The 25,585-nt window shown below is 41.5% G+C and overlaps 1 protein-coding gene across 1 annotated transcript; it reads left to right on the top strand.

The window, feature by feature from the left end:
- Window positions 1-348: 348 nt before the first annotated feature.
- sost (sclerostin) lies at window positions 349-5,336 on the top strand. Its single transcript, XM_063482610.1, has 2 exons — window positions 349-726; window positions 3,328-5,336. The coding sequence occupies exons 1-2, from the start codon at window positions 468-470 to the stop codon at window positions 3,735-3,737; spliced, it is 669 nt and encodes a 222-aa protein (XP_063338680.1). The 5' UTR covers window positions 349-467; the 3' UTR covers window positions 3,738-5,336.
- Window positions 5,337-25,585: the final 20,249 nt, after the last annotated feature.

Raw genomic sequence — 25,585 nt, 5'->3', positions numbered from 1 at the left:
TTTATTTCTGATCAAATATTCTGATTAACTATTTTAAAAATACGTAAATAAATAATGGAAACGCTCCTGCTCATATCTGTATTTTCCTTTACTGCGGTCTCTTCTTCCTTGATCTTCTCAGTTTTCTATTACTTTTCTTCTTCTCTCTCCTCTCTCTGTTACTCCTCTCCTGCTCCCTCCTCTCTCTGCGCATTCATCCAAACCTCTCCCCTCCTCCTTTCTCAATGAATCTCTCGGCCAGGTTCAATCCCTCCCACTTTGTGTAAGCGCCTAATTGTCAGCCCTGACGAAAACTTGCGCAGGGCTTAAATACCGCATTCGCCTCTTGCGTTGAGAGTGCAAGTGACTAGCCTGTTCAGAAGGACATCTCTTGTGTATGTGTGTGTGTTTATTTTTTTTTTTATATTAAGTAATTTTATTTTTTTTTTAAATCTCCTTGTGTGATTTATTCCTGCTGACCGACAAGCATGCAGGTGTCTGTGGCCCTCCTCGTCTCCAGTTCGGCATTCCTGCTGCTCCAGGGATGCTGCACCGCTGTGAAGGGATGGAAGGTTTTAAAAAATGATGGCACGGAGATTTTACCAGAACGTAGAGAAAATACGCGGACGCCGCTGGAGGCAATACTACAGCCGTCCAACAGCAACAATAACAACAACAACAACAACAGCAACGCTATGAATAACAGGGCAAAAAGCGGCGGACGGGCGGCAAACACAGTTTCCTACAGTAAGTATCATAAAGATGACAGAACAAATGTTAAATATTTAATTTTAGTTAAATAGAATGAGAACGTAAAGATCAATAAGTAAATCGACGCAATGCTTAAAGCTTAAATGCTGAAGCGATTTAATTTGATCTCGTAATTGGAGGCTCTTGTGCGTAAAATTAACCATCCGTCAGAGCTTTATAAAAACTCATTAAAAGGCTTAAATTTAGAAAACTTTCGGGTTTATCGCCTAAAACCTATTCCCAGCTTGTATGAGAACAAGCAGGAAGGAGCATAAATGTTTATTTATTTGATTTTAGGTCCCCATTTCCAATTAGTGCACGTTTATAAAGAATAAACGTGTACCCAACTGCGCTGTACGCCCAACCTTTACTTAATACACAAAAATGTGATATAAATTAGGAAAGTTTATTTCTCATTATATTTTCCACATTTAAGAATTTTAAACTTTAATTCAACTTTTTTTGGCTTAAAAATAAAATTTAAAATCTTGTGTCAAAAATATTCAGTATATGTGGAAAATGTAGGCTCTCCAAATTAATGTGGCTTTTTAGAAATTGCCCTAAAACACCCTGCCTCTACATTGTGCTTCATTATCACATCAATTCCCCGATTAAGAAGAGTGTAAAAGGTCTGGTTTCATCCAGAGGTGAGGGTGATGAGAGCGGCTCAGACGCACATTCCTGTGGTTTCTTCCCCTACACACAGCATTCAGTGAGACATCGGGGCTTTTTCACATTGTCTTCCAGGTTGTTTCCTTCTCTCTTTATACTATTAGTCAAGCTCTACTTCCACCATAACTATTTGATTGCAACAACATGTCTCCCAAACAGAAAAAAGCCCACAGTTTGCTCTTCGGGGAGATGTCTTTGGGGGGGTTTTAGAAATTGCTTTTTAAATGCAACACTGCCTTTGACAATGATTCCCACCTGTGGCCGGTAACAGTTGTGTGTTCTGATTAAGTGGCGCATGCAGGATAATCTCATGCTTGTTCTCATGGATTCGAGATGGGTGGTGCAACATTTTTGTTCAATTATGGCCCCTTGATTTGGAGATCAGAGGAGGTGATTGATTCGATTAGAAGAGCAACAGCTGACAAGAAGTGATTATTAAGTCGAGGAGAGTTAATGTGACTGATTTTGTTGTCTTAAAGGGTGAAAAAAAGGGGAAAAAAATTCACACGCCAAGCAACAGCTCCAGAAGATCTCATTTAACAGGAATTTATTCGTTATTAGCAGGGATGGAAAATGCACCTCTTGCTTTTACAGTGAATGTGCAGCTTATGAAGGCAGAACTCTCCTGGATTATTTTCTTCACCCATATCTTAATTCTCAAGTTATCCCTTCCCCTGTGGGGTCACAAAAGAGGCTGTGACCACTGCCTGGCCTCCCTCCAGTCTTCCCCAGAGGCTTGTCTCCCACAGCTGAGGGAAAAGAACAGCTCACGCAACTCTACAGTAGTCTAGTGTGTAATCATGAAAATTTCAGGCTCATTAGTAATTTTAAAACCAGGGTGGAGAATTGAAAATGTTAGGCTGGATTAAAACACATCCTGGTTCTTCATAAATAAGACAACCTGTCTGTTTTGGCATATGGTGGTAACTGGTGCAAACCGCCACCCGGTGTACGCTGTAGGCGTTGTATACTTCTGCGGTCGCCTTCACCAGCAGCCGCAGAATAACACTAGATCATGTTCTCGTGAGGAGGGGAAAAAAAGGAAGTCACCTCACATAAATCCTTTGTTCAGCCCTTTTTGCAAAGAAAGCCACAGAGGAAAACAGATCCTTCTCCGAGTGTATCATTTCTTAACCAACAGTTCTTTTGCCTCCTCGTTTTCTTCTTTTTTTTGAACATGCAGCTTGTAAGAAAAAAGAAAAAGAAAAAAAAACACAGGACAATAACTCATGCGTACGGCCGTTAAAAAGCTGCAGCTGAAATATAGGATTACAGCCTGAGTGTGCTGTCTCGAATCAGCCTGGCAGATGTCCAGTTTATTCAGAAGTGTACAGTTGTAGCGCTGCCTTAAAATAACCAGACAGCTATTTACTCTTCCATCACCACATACATTTCCTGAGGGCCAACGGTGAATGCCAGCTTTTTCCTTCCAGACCAAACCTCCGTTCGGTTTGATTGAGCTGTTTAATGGCCCTCTGGTCTGGATTTGCTATCAGCTGATTGCTGCCAGCTGGATTTCTTCGTCAGGCCCAGTTGTCAGCTAATGATCAGACCATAAATCAAATTCAGAAACTCTGATCTCATTGGCTTAAGCCTCCACTTAAAAGTACAAATTACTGTATTAGGCTGAATTTAGAAAAGTGGATTTTTCAGCTGCTCTTTTGTGTCTCGTAACGTGTCGGAGCTGAAATGTAACGCTGCCTCCGGTTCAGACTTTATTTGCCTTACGTTGTTTGTTTTTCACATAAATAACGCAACACGTGAAGTCAGGTTGGCATAAACAGACCGAGGCAAATGATCACACACTGAAATAAGACACAGCTGCAGTCGCCCTGCAGAAAGTCCGCAGCACTGTGCGGCACTCCTGAGTGTTTGTTCTGGACTCGATCCATGAGTGTTAACTGTTATCTCCTCTCTTCAACCCAGGTGCCTCGGAGGTGAGCTGCAGGGAGCTGCGTTCGACCCGTTACATCACCGACGGCTCTTGCCGCAGTGCCAAGCCTGTCCGAGAGCTGGTGTGCTCGGGTCAGTGCCTGCCGGCGCACCTCATGCCGAACTCCATCCTCCGTGGCAAGTGGTGGAGAAGCAGCGCCTCAGACTACCGCTGCATCCCGGCGCACTCCCGGACACGCAGGGTCCAGTTGCAGTGTCCCAACGGCAACACTCGGACGTACAAAATCCGCGTGGTCACATCCTGCAAGTGCAAGCGTTTCAGGCCGCATCACAACCAGTCGGTGGCCAAAGAGGTCCCTAAGACGCAACGCAGCAAGAAGCACAGTCGTTTGCCTCAAGATCGGAGCAAGAACAACACGCCTTTGACGGGGAACTCATATTGATCCTCCCCCTTGGCATCCCGGGACAGAGGACAGATATACTCATACTCACGCACACGTTACACAACACATCAAACAACATATCTCCTTCAAATAGGGAGGAGATACAATTTCAAAGACTGCAAATCCATAAGCTAAAATGCTGGACTGATTTAAGTCATCAGTCCATATATTGTTCAGCCACCTGTCAGCATATTTGTGAACTTGGCTTTTTTGCATGACAAAATGAGTCAGTGCCAGGGCTTGCCATGAAGATGAATGGTGTTTGATATACCCAACAGCTCAGACTTCCACTCTAACAGCTTTTCTTTATGAAAAATAAGAACTCCTCCCCGAGGTTTCAGACCCATCTGTACAAACATCCAGCAGATGCAGACCTACGCTCGGTGCAGCTCTGTTAAAAGCTGAAAAAAGGTGTATCTTTGCTCCAGAGTGGTTGTAATCCATCTCCGTTCAGCTGTGTGTGGAGAGGAGAAGGCGGCAGCTCTGGGGTCTCTGATGGAGGGATGTTGACAGGTTTTGAGAGGCCCTGGTCTATACTGCGGTCCAGACGGTTCTTTGACAGCCCGCTAAAGGCCTCACTCATCAGGACAGACCTACAGCACTCTCCACGCTGCTGAAGCCCCGACCAGCCCTGTCAGTTGCAGTAGCGCTTTCCCCACAAGTACACGCAAAGAGACAGAGAAGTAGAGGAGAAAGCAGCACTAACACCACAAGGGCACCGGGCCTTCCTGTGGCTCCTCTTAATCACTAAATGAGCCCATTCCTGTGCTGGGATTTGAGTCATAAAAAAAGCCTCTTCCTGTCGTCATAGCCGGTTCCTGTTTGCTGGAATCGCACACAAAAAAGTGCACATGGTGTGTAGGAGGCATCAGAAAATGTGCGTGGTTATGTTGTTACCTAGGGGCAAAGCGCTCTCCAGCACACCCACACTGGAATTCTTTTGCAACGGGCCAAACAGAGCAGTGAGCGAGCCAAAATCCATCTGCCGTGTTAGCCTGCTGGTTGCAAGACACCTCCACTCCTCTCCGCTCTCAATCTGTAAATAGCTCAGACAGGAAAGATAGGAATAAAAATAACACAATGAAAACAATAATTGGGTTTTTATGATTAAATCCAGCAAGGAAGAGGAACCCAGTCTGTCACTGCCGACAGAGCGAGCTCCTTCCTCCTGAGCTCATGAAGAATATTCACAGTGTTTCCACATATTGTCAGCTCTGCTCAAACTGCTTTCTGATTTGGTTGTCCAGTCTATGCTGACTATGTTTGCTTCTTTTTCCAACTGTATGTTTGAAAGAGCAACTGGAAGGGGCTTGTTATGTTAGCCGAGAGCTGCGATGCGTAGCGCGATTGTACATATCATACCTGTGTGGTCTTCTGCCCTCGCATGACAAGGTGTTACAGAGAAGCAGGGAAGGCCGTTTTTCTACAGACACAACGAAGGACTGTTATAAAAAAAAAGAATGAACTGCATATTTATTTTTTATTTCCACATTTAAATTATTTATGCAACCTTTTGTAGTAAATGATAGCCATTATTGTCATATAGTATAATAAAGACTTTGGAAGTGAAAAACTGTACAGTACATGAATAAAGTAAAGCCAGATATATTTGAAAGAAACGGCTTTTTTGGTATCATTTGTCTTCGAAGGTGTTAACTGGCAACGTGTCAGCTTGCTCTCATTCATAAGTAGTATATAATAAATGACTTGCAGGCTATAACAAAGAGTTTGCAAGCAGATATGAATGCATTTGTCAACTCCCTTTGCAAAAGTGAAGGCTGATACTTGAGCACAGCAGTGAGCGTGTATTCAAAGGCACTCAAATCATTAATCTTAAGCATTTTAATACCAGTTAAGCAATCTCTATAAAAAGTCTTTGACTGTCATATCCAATAAGTACACTAAACCCACCCTTTAACACTCTGTTAACAAGTGCTACAATAAGCTATTATGCGATTTTAGCCTGTATTAAACAGGATAGTAAAGACTGTAAACTGACACACAGAAAAAGGTCTAGTATAGCCTTGAGCCTTGCAGTGCCCTCACCAAGTCTTGGAAAAAAAAAACCCAAACACTCACATAAAGTTAATGTTTCCCCCAAAGAAGCCTTTTTTTCATTTTCCAGACTATGGTAAATGGTAAATGGCCTGTATTTGTATAGCGCTTTTCTAGTCCCTAAGGACCCCAAAGCGCTTTACACAACCAGTCATCCACCCATTCACACACACATTCACACACTGGTGATGGCAAGCTACATCACCAGTGTGGCGATCGTGGCTCAAGAGTTGGGAGTTCGCCTTATAATCGGAAGGTTGCCGGTTCGAGCTCCGGCTTGGACAGTGTCGGTCGTTGTGTCCTTGGGCAAGACACGTCACCCGTTGCCTACTGGTGGTGGTCAGAGGGCCCGGTGGCGCCAGTGTCCGGCAGCCTCGCCTCTGTCAGTGCGCCCCAGGGCAGCTGTGGCTACAATGTAGCTTGTCATTTTCCAGACTATAGATTTAGGTAACTTGGGTACTTAGCAAGAAACAAACAGTAACGCTGAACATTTTAGAATCTTTTGATTGGATTTCTGATAATTCTGTATAAAATCGCAAAACAATTGGTAACATCTATTCCTTTATTATTTTGAAAATAATGTATCAAACATGTCTCACATTAATACTACTTGCTGAACAGCTGCAAACTGGGAACCTCACAAATAGTCTGCATATTTAAAGGATAATAACCAGTTTTTCTTAGTAGTCAGAGGCTTTTTTCTGTCTCCTCATTATTATTATTTTTTAATACAGATTAGCATGGAAAGCAAAATCTTCATAAGACTATAGCTGACAGTCATCTGATGCATTTCAGCACATACTGCTCCACTTGGACTAAACACCAGAAACCTCCCGGTGTCAAAAATGTTAAAACTAGCCTAAATATCCTACACAATCATATACAGAATCTGTTTACAGGGGTTAGCATTATTGAAGCTGGCACTGGGCAATAAGTAATTTATACTGGCAGTGACTCAAATCAAGGGCGTGGAATCATAGTCTTCAAATATTCCCAGACTCCAACAACTGCCCACGTGTTACTGTGCAGCTGTGACAAGAGAGCCTACATAAGCAAATTTTGATTAGCATCATACATCAACTTGCTGCGATTGCTAACGAGGATATGTTTGTTTTAATGTCCTCAACCGAACCACAAAAACCAAACCGCTGGTGTCCCGAACCTTTAATAGCTGCTGTTTTTCTTCAGATTTAGTTGTCCTGAGTTGGTCTCAAATTTTTTTCAGAGTAGCAGTTAAAAAAACAACAACTGTTGAATCTAACATCAGACATTGAGGTGTAAGCTGCAAAGACCGCTGCACAAATGAAAAATACAGCTTTAATGACAGGAGAATGTATAAATCAAGAAAAATACTGTAAATTTACAAAAACAAAAACACTTCTTCCTCTTCTATGTGCTACAATATGATATAAATAAATGCTGAATATTGAAGGTTAAAGTGTTCTCTCTGAGCGTACATGCATTGCTGTGTGTGGAAAGAAGTTCAGGCGCTTAAGAAGTTGAGGTTTGCTTGTCTGCACAACTTTACAAAAGAAGACATTCTGGACATCTCAGTCACAACACCAACGCTTCTCTGTGTGTGCGGGTGGCTATAGCCGTCATTCAACATTATTCCTCTCCACCTCTCTTCCCTCGAGGCTCTGAGCTCGATGTGCTGAGAGCTTTTAATGGATGCTTGTCGTAGCCCATCCAAACTTGCCAGCAATACTAACCAAGCTCACCGAATCTTTGCACTTATGCAATGCAAGCATTGAAAATCTACCCAGCCTAAATGAAGCATTTATTTTTAATTGGCAGCACAAGAGCTCCCTTAAATGGCCAAATAAACTTAAGTGCAAACACAAAACAGAAAATCACTGTGGTAACTGTGACTGAGAGCTTGTCCTCAGTTGTGCCAAGGCAGAACAGTAGATATTAAATTTCACTACATCATCTATAATGTGCTGTCATTATGTCATTTCCAAGCCCTCTTTTCCAGGAGAGACACACCATGCCAGGCAACTAGCATGGAAAAGTTTCCTAAGAAATTCAATAACACATCCTTAAGAATTGTATATAAACAGTACATAAATATATCGATGGTGACAAAGCATCTGCCCCGCGTTACCGCTTGCACACACAACGACCTGCAAGTAACCCGTACAGACCTGGGAAATACAGAGGTGCATGAGAAGCCAAACATGATTTATGTTCAGCAAGCGATGCAAGTGTACGACACTTCGGTCAGGCCCCGGCGCAAGTGTCATCAGTGAAGTTTTGAATACCAGGTGCAGAAGTCCCTGAGGGTCCCTCCTCTGTTACGAGTGCAAGAACTGGATTCAGTTCGGTACACACAACAGCAAGAGTTCACAAACAGTTCCTAGTTGAGTCATGGCCTCTATAAGGAATATTTATAGAACTGACACACAGGCCACAGCAAATGATTACTGACTTCCTTTGTCCAAATGTGGGTGAATAAATGATAGGATTGCACTACGGCAGGGATGTCAAACATAGGGCCCAGGAGCCAGACCCGGCCCGAGAAATGGGTCCAATCTGGTCCTGTGAATTGCTTTGCAAAGTGTGCAAAATATAGAAAAGTTATTATGAACTTTTGCACCGCTATTCCTGGTGTGAGAATGCGAGGAGAGGAAGGTAAAAGTACAAAGGAGAGTAAAAAGTATATATAGAAACACCCTGTGGAGAATAAAGAAAATCCCTTAAAGTGATTCATTCAAAATGCCATTTTGACTAAAACGTGCCAAATCACAGCATCAGTGTTAGTAGTACTTCAATTATTGATGTCGCTGCATTACACAGTAATAAAAAGGGAAACTGAAGGATTTTAAATCTTTTTACAATCACTCAAAAACAGCAAGTTCTCTGTAGCAAAAGTTATTTCACGTATTGTTTACTTGTTAAACTGCTGTCATATTTGTTCATAACACAGTTAGCAGCACTTTCCAAATCTGTCTTAAACATTACATTCACATCTCGTTCCAGCACACGTTTGTCAAGCATAAGGCGCACCAAAGGGGCCGAAAACTGTACAGTAGTTATAGAATTCAAATTTTTCAATGAGGATGTAGCACAGGAGTGAAAATGTAAGGAAAGTTGAGAGCATTTGTACATCTCAACAGGTTGTTTGAATCGTAATGAGGAAAATATTCATTAGGCACACCTGTTCAGCTGCTCACTAATGCAAATACCAAATCAGCCAGTTACGTCCATTTATAGCCACAATGTTCCCATCTTCTGATGACTGCTTTTAACAGGACAATGCATCATGTCACAAAGCCCAAATCAAACTGGTTTCTTGAACATGACATTGAGTAATTGTACTCAAACTGCCTCCACAGTCACCAGATCTCCAATACAACAACGTTGGGTTGCTATAGGTGACAAATCTGTAACAAATCTGATTAGTATGGACCAAAATCTCTAAGAAATCTTTCTAGCACCTTGTTGAATGTGTGCCATGAATAAACATTTTTATATATCTCATCACAGCGGCACATGTAAATATGAGGCAGGGGGTCATAAATAACAACAGTCACTTGACGGTGAAGGTACTATTTGTCAGGGATTTTAAAATCAGACTATGTGGCCTGTGGTGTACAATAAGGTTACTACCTCTGCATCATAGGAATAAAAATGATGCTGGATCTTCAGTTTTCTGTGTGTTAAACTTATCTTTCCACTCACACATACTCACAGCTTTCCAGATATCCTGCTCTCGTTGCAGTGCGATCATCGACTCGTCTCCATCTCGCCACGTCTTCAGTGCAAGTTTACATGCAGCAAATGTTGAGACGCTGCTTCCAAATGCATATTTAGGTGGCTTTGAAGTCATACGATGCTATGGTAAAATATCTAATTTCAGCTCTGTGCCGCACAGGCTTCTTGTTTATCGCATCGTCAGAACATTGTCTAAAAAGCAGCCACTTGAATGGCTTAGGCACTGTCAACACAGACTTAGTTGATGTTCTGCCAAGTGCACAAGAGACAGTCAAATAAAATAGACTGTATATCATCTGCAAATAAAGAGATGCTTGACTGGTGCTTGTTTTTGCCAGTGGAATCCATCTTACAAAAGCAAGCAAATCTCTCTTGCTGTTGACTGAAAACAGCACCAGTGGAAAAAGACTTCAGTTGACATCCATAGCATGTGAAGAACTTTCTCCAGGATGCCAAACCCATATAAATATAAATGAGTTTAAAGTGTTGGGTTTCTGGTCAGCTGCCTGTGCAATGCAATGTTTCAGGCTGCCCAAAATGTTTATGGAGATGGAGAATATTTACCAAAGTAATAGAGCACATCTTGCTCAGACCTTCATTAAGAATTACATAAACTAAAACTGTTTCGATCCCAGTAGTTTCACCTCCCAGGCTTCCCACTCAAACTTTTCCAGGAGAGGATATTATTGCTCTGGTCAAACACATATGGACGATGACGGATGTACTCAGAGACGGATGTTTGCGCTACACCAACCACTCCCTTATCAGGTCATGAACACTAATAGCTTTAAAACAAATGGAAACCAGAAGAGATGTCTGGCTGCCTAAAGGAGTGAGGAACGTGGAAAGCACAAGTTCAACTAATTTTGTGTTCTTCCAGCAATACAAGCTTTGGAAGGTGGATAGCATTTCCTGCAAGCTCATAGTATAATTCTCTGCAGGGAAGGGGGAAGCTGGGGTCAGGATAGAGGCTAGACTTTCTGTGTTAGCTTCAGCATCCAGACTGCACCTCGGTAAGTGATTCAGAGTGTTGTTAGTGTTGCTTAATGCTCCAGATGCATCCCAGAGAAACTATGACGAAGCATGAGTAGAAAGTCTTAGAAGCAGGTGACACTTTTCCAGGGATGGACAGGCGCACCGCACGGGTCAGGAGCTTCCACTGAGCCATGAACGGCTCTCTTTCTGTCTCTCGGCTGAGGCCAGGCATGTAGAGAAGCGAGCCAACCATATGTGCTCAGGACAACAGGAGGTGCAGAGGATAGGAAACAGGGCTGTCAACAAACAATTCTAAACAACCACAGCGAGCCCCAAGGTCCCGGAGGCAGAATGCATTTCCATGCTTAATCATCACCTTATGGACTTTGTATCTTGGACAAACGTGCACTGAAATACTAACTCATAGTCATGTTTTAGAAAAATGTGTTGTTTTGCTTGTGGTTATTTATAGTACAACAACAAAACTCCAGTAGAACTGAATTGAATCTTTATTTGCTTTAGTAGCACTTGAGTCGCGTCCAAGGCAATTTACCAACTTTATATGCACTTTATTCCAAATATCATGTGTCTGCTGCTGCTGCTGCAGACTGTATAGTATATATATGTTATTATGTGTGTGACTGAGAGGGCACGAAAGGTCAGCCCTACACGTGTATTATCAAGAGTTTACACAACCTGTCATTCTGCAATTAGCTTGAGGTCAATGATTCTGACAACTCGGGGAAAGCTGACATAAGCAAGGTCAGTTCCTCCACACACACAAGCAATTATAATGCCTGTAGACATTTGACAGGCTGTAAACTGCTACGTTGTATGTGTAGAACATAACAGCAAATTTTTGTATAAAAAAAATGGTCGTGCAGCAAAGATCCCTTTGGCATGGGATAAGAGATATAAGTTCAGTCCTTCTGTTTATTTAAATGTTGCTAAATATTGTAAAATGGCAAATTTTAAGCATTTTTACATATTAGAAATAAATATTACAATAAATTTCTTTTGCAGACACTTTGCTACTAGGGGCAAAAGCAACCGACTCTTTTAGCTTATCAAGTTACACTTTTTATTATTATTTAATTGTTTTTTATGGCTAAATGTTTTCCACAGACACATTCCTCAGACAGAGAAGTACAGTATCTTATTTCTTTTTTTCTTTTTTTAACCTTTTTGAAGGTCAGTCTCCAGTCTGCTTTAGTCAATGGTTTAATCTGGTGCCTCTCAATAACTTACACAAATCCAGGGAAGTAGAGGAAGTACCTTGGTGCAATATCAGTATGCTGTCCTAAGACTTTCCACTTTTACTTTTTAAGCAACACTACTCACAAAAAGAAAAGTATCTAGGTAATCAAGGGAACAAATTGTATGTAAAAAAAAAAGGAAAATAGTTTCCACAGGCAGTTCTGTGAAAAACTAAGTACACCCACAATTCAGTAGCATGTACAATCACCTTAAGCAGCAATATACTGAAGTTTCTTACATCTTAGTGGAGGAATTCTGGCCCACTCTCCTTTACAAGTTGCGTCAGTTTAATAAAGTCTGTGGGCTTGAGGTCTGCAAACCTTATTCATTCATGCACAGCTCTCTTAAGGTCCCACCACATCATTTCAATCATGTTGGGGTCTGCACTTTGACCTTGATTCTTTTCTTTTTCAGCCGTTCCATTATCAGCTAGTATGAGAAGTTTGTTGTGCATTATGGCGAAACATCTCCACTTTGATCTTGTCTGTCCAAAGGACAATATTCCAGACATCTTGTGGTTTATTTATATGTAACTTTGCAAACCTAAGCCATGCTGCCAGGCTTTCCCTTGGCAACCTCTACAAAAAAACCTTACTTCAGTCTTTTTCTAATTTCCGATTGCTCTTATGTGAACTTTAATTAGCATGCTAACTGAGGCCTGTAGTATTTGAGATGTAGCTCTTGGGTATGTTTTGGAGTTTTTGCAAAAAGTCCTCCATAGTCCTGTAAAATTCTTTTTCACACGACTCTCTGTCGTTAGCCCCTATCACAACTTATAGCTGGCAATGCCAGAGGAAAAATGTTTACCCAATAAAATTTCCATTTTTGGACTAAAGCTCCATAGGTCCCCTTTTCTTCTGGATTATCTTCAGCACCCCCATGTTGAACTAGAACTTCAGGGAGTAGGAGTTTTTCTTAGTTTTCTGGGTTTAGACATACAAATAAAGTACAGAGTACCAGCTCGAGTGTAATGCATTGTTTTCAAATGAACTCTGACACAAGAAAACCACAAACAGTTTGTTCAAGACATTTTAGCAGTTGCAACAAATTCACATTTTCACAAGTTTAATATATTTTGTTAACAAGATATGAGCTAACTTTATTCCCTTACCCCTGTCAGCTGGTCATTTTCCAAAGATTATCACCCAGGTCTGGACAAAGCAATCCCTGGGTGGGGCATAAAATGTGTATTTTGAAAATGTCAGCTTTATTTTCAGGCATTCATGAGGTCCTATTGGCAACCACATCACCATGTGGTGTCTGAGTGAACCATATCCATTTATTGAGTAATGACAAATGCTGTCTTTTTTTTTTAATCACATGAACTCTTGTGCGAGCACACACTCACATAAAGCTGGTGGTCACCCAAAGCACTTCAGCCAAAGCATGTTTTCAATAAGGCGAGCTAATTTAGCAGACATTTGTGCAAAAACTAAAATCAGCAGAGGCATTAAAGCTTTTCTCCTTTAAGAGCGCACAGAAACAATTAAATGTGCTGTGGATGATTTTAAAACAGGAGCAAAGTATTTGTGGGGGTGGTAGACATGGCATGTCGGGGATTATGGAGCCCATGAGAAACAGATTTATGACAGGCAGTAGTCAGTCTCTAACCAAAACCTCCCGTTGTATTTTGAATCCGTACAGATGAGTGAATCAAACCAATTTTCTTGATGTCATCATTGCTAACCGCAGTGATGCTGATTGTACTAATGTGGTAGTGCCAAGCAGACCGTGACTAGTGATCCTTCCCTCCCGGTACCCTCCCTGTTTTTTATACTCATAATTTTTTAATCTAATTCTGATCATGACAAACCTCTCTGGACAGAAGCTAGCTGATGGCATCTTTATGCTGTTTGAATTATAATGGCTCAGACAGTAATTCATCGACCCTCCCTTGCGGAGGGTATCGTATGTAATGCAGCCTATCTTGAAAAGCCGCAGACACCATGCTCAGTTCACTGGCATTGCAAAATAGAGTCTGCAGGATTGAGAAGTAAACAGTGGCATATTCTCCTTCCCAGATCAACAAACTGGAGTTTTTTTCCCCTCAAGGCTTTATGGCTACTTCCACAGACATGCTGGTGCCTTTATGCTTGTTTGTATGTTTGTGTCATAGTTCCTCATCTGAGGAGGTTATTTTGGGGCAGCAGCATAACACTGCAGCGTAGCATCTTTCTCCCTAAACTTGATAGTATTTCTCCAATACATAAACAGTCAGTATAGATATAAACAGCCAGTATATTCCTTTTTATTGCCCCAGATGGAAGCTGTTTTATATTTGAGGCCTGTTGCTGATTAATCAGGCGTCAGTTCTTTTCTACTTTATTCTGACCCCTTTGGACGGGCTCAATGCAATCAGCTCCAAGTGCAGTGGAAATTGTTTCCTATCCGTATAGCCATGGGTGCAAGACCCAGGAGAGGCTAAGACCGATATCTCCACAATCTACCCAGCTTAGGAGAGTTTAAGATCAGGATCAATTCAGAGCTCCAGCCCTTATCAGATGTCAAAGAGCCTCTGGAACTCCAGGCCGGATTCAGTGTCCCAAACTTGACCCAGGTTGCAAAGAAGGTTTCTGAACGTACGCTCCCTCTATGCGGTGAATAATGATGCCCATTAGCCTATTCTGGGAGGATCAGTCAACCCACATGCTGCTATAAAGTACTGTTCCCTGAGAAAAAGTCATCTCTGTGCTTGACAACAACATAATTGATAGCTGGGCACGACTATCAAATTTTGCATTTGCTTTTCTCATGGAAAAGGCAAATGTGTGGTGTGAGAGCAGAGCAGGCCGATACCGGGGCGTGGGCAGGATTATTACTGTTATGACAGCTAAGGCTAATTGTTTATAGAACTGTTCTATGAGAAAGTGTCTCTTTTTATGACTCATGGTCTACCATCTGTGTATCTGCTGAGAACTTTTCCACTTTAAACATTAAAATGTTTGCATCATCTCCAAATTCTCACTGAGATCAGTAGAAGCGTGGGACAGAACTCACAAATAAAATGCTGCTTGTTTTTTCCCCCCTGTTGAAGATGATATACTGTCACTGTTCTTAAGAACATCTATAATGATGTGGTGCTATCGTTTTAACAAAACAGCGAGGGCCCGTTTCCCTGTTTATTTTTCTCTCTCGATTTTGTTTAGCCAAACTCACATGCCTAAATTTAACAGTTGCTCAAAAAGGCCTGGTTGGTTTCATGCTGTTATCACAGTGTGTTGCGATCGCTCCCTTAGTCAGCATATCTGAGACAGCAGGAAGAAGCACTGGGCTGACACTGTGTTTTCTGCCTCCACTGAAAAGAGACATAATTTAACCAGCAGATGCCTCCGGGATCTTTTGTGGACACGCGACCTGGAAGAACATAGATAATTAAACGCATAACAAAACCCTCTCCTACTACATGTATAGTGGGCCAGTCATTAAATGCAAAAAAATCTCAACTTTAGAGGAAATCTCTGCACCATATCGTTGACTTTGGAGGGAAACTCGGAAGTCGCTGCACTATTTTACCTCTAGATATTGAGCAATTTCTGCTCTAATAAATTTAGAGAGATGGACATTGAATGTTAAATGGTATATGACTAGGAGACTGCAAAGCCAAATACCTTCTTAAAAAACCTCTACGTTAATGGAGATGAGAGTTTTATGGCTCGATCGATCATATTTTGCAGCACTTGGCTAGGAGAAGCGCACGTTCAGAAATATCCCCGATAAATAAAACCTGATTGCTAGAGCGTCAACAGTTAATCACCCAGTGCAGACACTGTGTTTTTCCTCCAATCGAGGCAATATAAATGATGTATTCTTTGTCTGGTTTAAAATCACTCTCAGTCTGGATGGCGATGAAACACTTATGGAAGTGTTGAACTGAAACTAAAAGGAAAAATACAAAAACAAGTGCACTACAATTTACAATTCCAATCATACTTGTCTGATTAATTTGAAGTGTTTTGTAAACTTATAGGCCACTAATGCTGAAAACAAGAAGAATTCCAGAAGCAGGGAAGCACTTGTGCGCAATATTGTTTAGCCCTTTAAAGTTGTTTCCAGACCCCCGCCATCAGCCTCCAGATCTGAAACAGCTGAAGTCACAGGCGCCACCCAGGACTATCACAACACTCATCTTGGCCAGAGGTATGTGGACAATCCCAAGATTGAGAAACACATACTATAGAAATCACCATTTATTACAATAGTAAACAATCTTCTTTTCTTCTTCTTTTCCTCCTCCCACAGTGAATCATCTTTCTTTAGGGTAAACAGGACCACACCATACATTTCAGCTACCAGACCCGACTTGAAGTGGTACTACTGGTTAATCTGCTACTCATATTCAACTGTTGGTGAGTCATTTTATTAGTGCTGGCCTTAAAAATAACGGTGAACTAGGTAGACAAAAATGGGGGAACCCACTATACCCTTAGCTGTGATTTACAGTGGACTGAATATGCTTTTTTCCAGTGTTTATTCTGGATCCCACTAGAGTAGCTTTGCATGATTTAAAGTTGAAAATAATCCGTGCTTATCCCATACTGGGACTTGATGCAGTTTCTCATCCACTGTCTGAAACAAGGTGTGTTAATTCTCTTTCCTCTCCCGCTAGGCAAACTTTCTTCTGATTGGCTGCCTCTTGTGCTCCTATCCAAAGCTGTGTGACCATATAAAGGACACGTACCTATCATCATACAGCGCCATGGGTAGAAGCAACTGTCTGAAACCAAGCATTTTTTAACAGTCTGAGATGCCTTGAAGTGGAGCCATTAGCTAGCTTGTTAGCTTGAGCAAGTTACTCTTTATCAGGGGTGTAATTTCCAGGGGGGTTATGACCCCCCCAATAATCAGACCCAACCAATATAACCCCCCCCCCCCCCAAAAAAAAGTTATGAATTATCTTGCATAAATAGGCTGTTGATTTTCTTTACTCATTTCAGTTATTACCAGCAAAATAGTTGCATGTTTAATCACCTGGGAATTTACCCAGATTTATTTATTTAGACAGAGATCTTGACCCCTCCCCCCCAGTGTTCAGCACAATGTTACGCCGATGCTCTTTATTAAACAGTATTAAGTTCGATTATAAGAAAACGCTTCCTGAAAGAAGTTTGGACAAATACTGCAGCTGATCTAACATAACCATATTCATGATAGCAGTTAGCATGCCAGCTATCCATTCTTAAGTGTGACATCAAACTCAAACACTGTGGCATCGCTGAGAGTTAAAAAACAGCCAAGATTGTTTTTTTCTTTAATAAAGTGTGGCTGCTCTTCCAGGTGTTATAATAAAGTTCAACATCCTGGTATCTATAAAAAAAAGAGGTTTTACAAGGTTTAACAGATTTAGAAGTTAGAAACTAGCAGGTTAACTTCCTACTATCTAAAGAGGATATACCATATTCTGACTGAGAGATTTCTAAAAAACTAAAAAGCACATATTTGGAATTGAAGACGAGAAACTACACTGATCGATCAGCCTCAATCAGTCCGACTTGCCCCTGTCATTCAGCTCTAGATCCCAGCAGGACTGTGTTCCCAGCCCCCAACTTTACACCTAAGACTCTACACCAACTCACCAAACCAATGTCACTGTCACGTATGCCAGTCACACCACCGTGGTTGGGCTCATCTCTGATGGAGATGAGACAGTGTACAGGGCAGAGGTAGAGAATTTGTCCCACTGGTGCAGAAAATAACCAGAATGCAAACATCCTTAAAACAAAAGAACTCATAATGGATGGATGGCATATGTCTTCGCCTTCAGGTTTCTGGGCACTCACATTTCTGCCGATCTCACCTGGACCCACAACACCAATGCCTTGGTAAAGAAGGCCCTGCACTTCCACCATGTCCTGATAAGAATAACCTGGACTACCGCTCCTCAGTGGAGACCATGCTCTCCTACTGCCTGGATGTTTGGTACGCAGGGACCACTACTGAGAACAGGAAGGTAATTAACACTGCCAAAAAAGCCATTGGCCGCCCTCTGCCATCCCTGGAGGCCATTGCAAGATCCTCCTGTCTCAGGAAAACCAGGGCCAACACAGGTGACCCCTTGCACCCCGCACACCACCTGTTTGACCCGCTGCCCTCTGGCTGGCGCCTCAGGTCAACCGGGTCCAACATCTCCAGACTCACTAACAGCTTCTGTCCACTCATCCCCCAATCTGAGCCATGGTCAGAGTAACCCCCATCACTCAGGCCACTGACACACACGGATTCGATTCCGACCGTCTGTTTCTTTGCACTACTCCTAACAACCTCTTCTCTAATGTGTGCTTTCTATTGTTTTTGTATATCCCTCTTGATTGTATATTTTATTCCAACACAGTTGATCTAGCATTTCAGCTTTCACATATGAGTGTAATTTTCACACTTAAGTCTCCCATCAACCAAATGCCCAATGTATATTCAGCAACCCAATCAGGGATTAGCAACCCTTGGAGGGCAAAGAACATGATTGGAAGAGCAGAGGAGCTCAGGCTAGTTCTGGTGGTCTGCCTCACTTCCACTTCTGGTATGTCCATATTACAAACTGTGAAAACTTCCCATGTCCAGAAGAACTGTTACAAGCTTGTAGCTCATTTCAATGTCAGATGTCTTTTCTTTTTTTTCCTTTTGCCTTTTTCCCTTCTCCCCCTGCATATAATGGCATTCACTGCAATGGGGAGAGCGCTTGCTGCTCCCATAAATAAAGGAGAGGTAGGCTCCGGCCTGTTTCATCCATCACTGAGCTGGAGCTGTGTTTGTGGAGCAGGAGGGAGTGAGAGGGCCGGATTCATCCATGTTCCCAGCAGCCATCCCCCTGTGGGAACTTCACACAGCCATTAAACACCTCATGGCAGCCCGTTAGCCATCGGGCCAGCTGAACCGAAGAGAGCCGCAGTCCCACAAGCTCTCCTGCTGTCCCCGAGGACATGTCAACAGGTTTTTCATTTAAAGTTTTAGTGCACATCTCGGGCGCATAAGTCTGCTGATATAGGAGAAATAGAGGCACATGCATCCTCAGTCTTACAGGGAGTCACACAGGTATTTAATGTAGGATGTGAAATACAACAAGAGCTCAGTAGAAAGTACTATATTAGTTTGTTCATGAACAGAATAATCATTCGCATGCTGCAAAGTTTCTACATGTCAATAAGTGTTTGTTTTTAATAGACAAATATTACAGCTGAGAATTATATTAACAGTCAAGCTATTTAGGAGAATTACAGCTGAAGTGTTCAAAATGATGTGAAATCAGCTCTGACGTCTTTTTAAATCTGATTCTGTTGTTCATTAAATGAAAAATGACAGCTTTGAACGCTTAATGATCTACATGGAATTGCTTTAAAACAATTCAGACCAAATATTTATCTAATCAGTTTGAATTTCTTCTTGATAAAGCCTTACATAATCCCTCATTTCTCGTCAGCCTCTTTGAACATTTTTCGACATTTTTCGTGAAGTAATCATACGATTCCTGTCAGTCCATGACGCCGGTGATCATTTTAATAAACACAGATGACCCTCGGGATGTGAGCGAGCCGGGGAAACCTGCAGTTTGATGCTAAGGGGATGCGATGGAGTCTAACGTGCCCTTAAATCACCGCTGGGAGTGAAACAAAGTGTTTTTATGGGGGACTGAAATGCAGGTGTTGAATTTGACAGACTCGGCTGTAGATTCCCAAGCTTTTTAAATGCATGCATCTGGACCAATAAAGCTCTGTGTTTATAAAGACAGCAGGGAAGGACCCAGATTAGTGTGTGTTTGGCTATCATCCCTTATCACTTTATTAAAAAAATCTAAATGAAAAACATAATCATAAGCAGAGGAAACAAACATCAATTCCCTCCCTGCTGCAAAAACCCAACAAGCAGTAAAATTCCCCAGCTCCAGTATTTTCCCCCACCCTACTGTGGGAGTGGTGCAGGCTGCTTGATCTCACCTCAGTCTGATTAATTAAAGGAGAATGCTATGGACTCTCGGTGTCTCCAGGGGTTTCACGTAGCTATCCCAAAGAGTCACGTTGGATCACAGAGGGAGTCAACAGCATTGTGTTGTGGAGTAAAACTGAAGAGGTGGCACTCCTTAAAACCACACTCCACATGCCTGGAATTCCTTCTGACCGCACAACTGGGCAGAAGCAGATGCTTGATTGATGAATGGGATTTATTAAGTGTGTTTTCTTCATCAAACAACTGTAGCGTCTTTGAACTCCGTGGGATTTAATATTACGGCAAGTTCACTCTTCAGCATTGGGTTATGAGGCTGTAAAAAGTTTTGCACCCAAAGGGAATTTGTGTATCTAAAATTTTCTAGTCATCTATAAACACACGTCATTGCTTATCAGTTTTCACAAGTTTCACTTTGCAGAGGGTTTGCGAGAATTTCACAGAGTGGTCAAAGAGCAGAAAATAAAGTCATTAATAATCTCATTTTTCCTTCAAACCACCAAGTCTGTGGCAGTAAATGCATATCAAGAAAGTAATAAACATCAAATTTGCCACTACAGTTAAGAGGCCTGTTGTTCTTTTCCTCATTTTCTGCATTATACACCTTGCTAGTACCACCTCCATCAGCACTGCTTTAATTCTTTATGGAATAGATTCAACAAGGTACAGGAGACATTGCTCAGAGATTGTGGTTCATGTTGACATGACATCATCACACAGTTTCACAGATTTGTTAGCAGCACATCCACAGTGTGAATCGGATGCCATTTGAGTGCAGTGAACTCATTTCCATGTTAAAAAAAACAACAAACAAAGAAACAGTTTTAAATCATTTCCTACTAGAAACGGTAGTGATCAGAAGATGGATGGACATGGTCAGCACCAATAGTCATGTAAGCTGTAGTGTTACTATGGTGTTAAATGATGCTTAGCTGGTACTAATGGGCCCAAAATGTGCCAAGAAAACATCCCCCACAAGACTGAACAGTTGCTGTAAGGCAGGATGGCTCAATGCTTTCATGTTGTTTGCTGCAAATTGTGACCCTAGCATCAAAATATGGGAACAAAAATAGAGACTCATCAGACCAGGCGACATTTTTTTTCAATCGTTTCTAGTCCACTTGGTGATCCTGTGTGAACGGTAGTCTCATTTTCCTGTTCTTAGCTGGGAGGAATGACACCCATCTGGTCTTCTCCTGCTTTTGCCCGTCTACTTCATGGTTCAATGTGTTGTGATTTCAGGGATGTTTTTCTGAAATCTACCTTGGCAACAAGTGTTTATTTGAGTTGCTGTTGATTTCTTAACAGCACAAAGCAGTCTGGCCATGCTCCTCAGAGCTGTGGCATCAAAAAGCCTTTTGGCCCAGAGAATTGCTACTTACTTTTTCTTTTTCAGACAAATCTCTATAAAGCCAAGTAAGTGTGAGAACATCCCAATAGATCTGCAATTTTTGATATAGTCCTGACTAGGGATGGGTACCGGTATCCGGTGCCATAATGGCACCGGTTCTGACATAAACGGTAGTAACCAGACCGAAAAGCAGCGCACATTTCGGTGCTTTATTTCGGTGCCTTTTTTCCCCCGAGATGTCATACACTTTGGATTCTAGCCAATCATTTTACCTTTCCGAGGATAGTAGGCGGGCCCAGGTACGTACGTTCCTTTAGAGCAGAGCTACAGATTAAAAATGCCCAAAGCGAAGTGGTCCAAAGTCTGGCTGTACTTCACAGCAAAAGATGCAAACTCAGCAGCCTGCAACAAGTGCTTTAAGGTGATACTGTGCAAAGGAGATAACACCTCGAATCTGATGAAACACCTGGCGACGCATAGCGTTTTTTTAAAAGCCGAGAAATTTGATAGCTTGCTGCGAGACCTCACACCGAGCACATCTACTGCGGGTGTGGTGCCTGTTATCGGACCCGGAGTTAGCAACATCCCCCAAGAACCCGAAGAGTAGAGTCCTGGCCCCTAGCCCTGCCAGTGTAGCAGAAATGATGACGGATGATGATGGCAGCAGCAGCCGTTCTTCTCTGGGCAAGTAGCTTAATGTTGTTCATGTTTAATTTACGTTGAGTAGGCTAACCATGTTATTAAATTAATGCAGTGATACCATATATGCCCTATAGCTGCATAAAAGACTAACACTGTTATCTTTTTACAAAAAAAACAGCTGAACATGAGAGGTTTTTGGACAAAGTTTGTGTTCTCCATTCTTTAAGCACCGGTTCGAGCACCGTTTAAGCACCGGCACCGTTTCAAAAGTCCGGTTTGGCACTGGTATCGGATAAAACTTAAACGATAGGCATCCCTAGTACTGACAACTATGCCTCAAAATCCCTTAAATCACATTTCTTCCCCATTCTGATGGTTGGTTTGAACCTCAGCAGGTTGTCTTGACCATGTCTACATGACTAGATACAGTGAGTTTTTGCATTGTGATTTGCTAATTAGATTACAGTAATGAGTAGCTGAATGTGATAAAATGGCAAGTTAGTGAAAACTAAATATCTAAATGATTTTAAACATGGTCTCAAATAATCAGATCAACAGTGTAAGTAGTCCCTGTGAACACAAACCCGACCAGGTTTTGGACAGTTTTACCTTGACTCCATATAAAGTCAGTGAGAGGAGATATCCCTAATATGGTCAGCTAAGGTATCTAGTTCCATTCAACAAGCCATTCAAACCTTTTGATTCAACCAATGAGAAGAACATTGAACTAATTATTTTAGACAGAAAAATATTTATAGTGGGTTGCACCGAGTAAGACAAATAGGTAATGAGATTTATACCTGTGGAATCCTCTGCTATTATAAATATTAAGTCTTTAATAAAAGGACTTTCCAATATTCCAGTGCTGCAGGTCTGAATATTAATAGTACATATAGTACGTTTGCTCAGGTGTAAAGGTTTCTGAAAAGGTTAGAGGTCAAAATTTCCAGTTGATAAGGGTCTTCATGCGGCCTTAAGAGGAAAAAGCACAACACATAATGTTTGAGGTGCTTAAATCCAAACCAAAGTCATTGTTACAAACTAGAAACTCAATTTTACTAATGATTTGTAAATGTTCTATACAGCCCTAGTGATTTTTATTAGCTGTTAATAGGTATTGGTCTCAATGGGTAAATCTCCTCGCCTTCCCCCCTGCTTAGCTTGTCTTTTAGAGTAATTTAACTGAGGCCGAAAGGCATAAAAAGCCCCACTTTGGCTGCTCTGTGAGGGTGTGTGCCTGTCTGTGTGATAGACAACGTGATTCTAAAGCATCGCTCTGGGCTCCATCATGCAGCGTGACAGCAAGGACACGGCCCTGGACCCATGACAGCACCCATAAGTCTCTATCGGGGCCCCAGGCGGGCTGTCTCATGACTCTGTGCAGGTGCCTCCTGTTCCTGCCAGAGTCGCCAGCAAGTCAGCCCCTAAATGGCTCTCCTCCTCCTTCGTCTCGTCTCACATCCTCTTTAAGCTGAGCTCCATCACGTCACTCACTAAGATGTTCCACAGCCATGGAGGGGCTTAGCGCGCGACGCCATGTTTAGTCATTAGAAAGCAGGAGATCCTGTGAGACGGCCTATGCAGTATCAAATGTCACATCTGACAGCAACTAGAGAGAGGAGCAGCATGTGAGCCAATCAAGGGGTAATAGATCAAAGAGAAGAGCATATTTGGTTAATCTACACTCTTATAGAAGAAAACACTGCCTGAATGGAAATAGTCTGCGGTAAAACAAGATTTTAAAACAGATAGCCAAGTGTAGTGGCACTATTACTTATCCCTATAAACAGATGTCTACATATAAATATACAGACTTTGAAGACAGGGGACAAGATTCCTGGCACTGGACGCTTTCTGGCTTCCTTATATGAACTGCATGTAGCTATTGTTCTGTAGTCAGGTTTGCATGCAGGTAAACTGTCTATCCAAACTGGCGCTTTGGGACAGAGGACATTTCTCTTTTTCATGCTTTGAGAGGTGAGGGGTAAATCAAAAATATTTTTAAAAAACTGTGTTTATATATTAAGATACTGGGGTGGAAATAACATGACACTGTGCAATGATTTTCCTTTGGCCCTGCTTAACGTTTGCTCCAAATAAGAAATTTTCATTTTGAACATTAAAAGCCACCTGAGTTTAATCAGACGTGACCAGTGTTGGTCAAGTTACTTAAAAACAGTAATTAGTTACTAATTACTGATTACTTCTACAAGAAAGTAATCCTGTTACTTTACTGATTACTTATTTTCAAAAGTAATTAGTTACTTTACACTTAGTTACTTTTTTAAAAACATGATATACAACCTGAATGCGTAATAAACCAATAGAATTTTCAGCCCAATTCTAGTTTTTCTGCATAATCCATCATATATAATTGAATCAAAAAGTCTCTTTTTTTAAAATTTATGCACATTGCATTAAGCAAAAATTAAATTCTATGCAACTGTCTTTGACTTGAAGAAATTGTTGAACATTTAAACCTATTTTCTGCATATTCCAGCATATAAAATAAAATAATGTTTTGTGTTTACACTCTCTCTTTCAAATAGATTCAAGTAAAATGCAGCAAAAAACAAATAAAATCAAAGATTCAGCAACACTGAGTCCTGTCACTCTTGAATCTATTGTCACCTGTTTAGCAGGAGTGGGGCGGGCGGAGGTTTGCCTGGTGCTGCAGCGGTCATGTCAGTGGGAGGATCCGGGGGTTTCTCAGTGAATTTCACATTCCCATGACAGCGTGCTAGGTGCTTGCTCAGATTTGAAGTTTAAGTTTTCGCTATAGAAAGAAGTTTTCTTCCCACGCAGAATGTACAGCAGATGCTAAAGATTTTGTCACTTTTTACGGAATCAAACTCAAACTAACGTCGGTACTTCCAAGCTTTAAACCCTGCATGGTCGTACTCCCTCCTACACGCCATATTATCCATTGTTGATTTGCACACGTCTGCTACCACGGATGCCACATGCTCGTACGTCATTGTCACGAGACACTCTCACAAACAAAATAACGCAATGTGCTTACGGGAAAGTAACAGTAATCTAATTACTTTTTTTGCACCAGTATTCCGTTACTTTACTTATTACTTGAAAAGAGTAATTGGATTACGAAGTTATGCCCATCTCTGGATGTCACTGATAAAACTATAAAATATTTACATTACATATGCACAAAGTTACACAACATTGCATGTTCATTAACAGCTCAGTCCAGATCACTGTCTCTGTTCATCATCTCACGAGCACTAAAAATATGGCATGCAAATTCAAGAAAATTATGAGAAGTACACTTACGAATTTCATTTCTATATTACCTATTCCTATATTAAGAATGATAATGAGTAGATATGCTCATCTAAACACAGTAGAAGCCATCCTTAATCTCAACAATGTGTTTAGCGCATACGTTTTTGGGTTTGGCTGTTTTGAGGGGGGGAGGGACATTCACCAACTAAATTTGAAAAAAAAAAAAAATACAATTAAACTTTATCTGCATTTGTAAACAATGATCAGCTCATGGAACAGGAAGAATTCGCACAGATATCGATCATCGAAATATCCAAACACTGGTCAGACTGGTTTTCGTGGTTACTTTGAAAGATTTCCCCAAATTTTGTAACCCAGTTAAAAGTACTAGTTTTCAAAATTTGGAGAAATCTTTTTAAAAGAAGGGGAAGAAGCTTGACTCGTGTAGCAAAGGTGGACATGCAGATGGATAGTGTGATGCTAGAGACAGGGTGAGATGGAGGCAGAAAAATAAAAAGAAGAAGAGAGAAAAATTCTTTTAACATCTTCTTTTGATTTTATTTGTGCATTTATTTGTGACCTGTAACCTACCACTGATTGTATTTTATTTTTCCCATGACTTGAGCAGTATTTGATCACCTGGCATGGACAGGCGCGCTGCTGGGACCGAAATCTG

This window comes from Pelmatolapia mariae, linkage group LG8 (genome assembly GCF_036321145.2).
Source record: "Pelmatolapia mariae isolate MD_Pm_ZW linkage group LG8, Pm_UMD_F_2, whole genome shotgun sequence".
NCBI lineage: Eukaryota > Metazoa > Chordata > Actinopteri > Cichliformes > Cichlidae > Pelmatolapia > Pelmatolapia mariae.
Note: the sequence above shows the minus strand (reverse complement) of the source record. Positions and strands in the feature narration are given on the sequence as shown.

Bases quoted from the DNA above. Each gene is read 5' to 3' on its own strand.
- sost (XM_063482610.1), top strand. From the start codon at position 468: ATGCAGGTGTCTGTGGCCCTCCTCGTCTCCAGTTCGGCATTCCTGCTG. The intron at 727-3,327 runs GTAAGTATCATA...TCTTCAACCCAG, and splicing joins GGCAAACACAGTTTCCTACA to GTGCCTCGGAGGTGAGCTGC.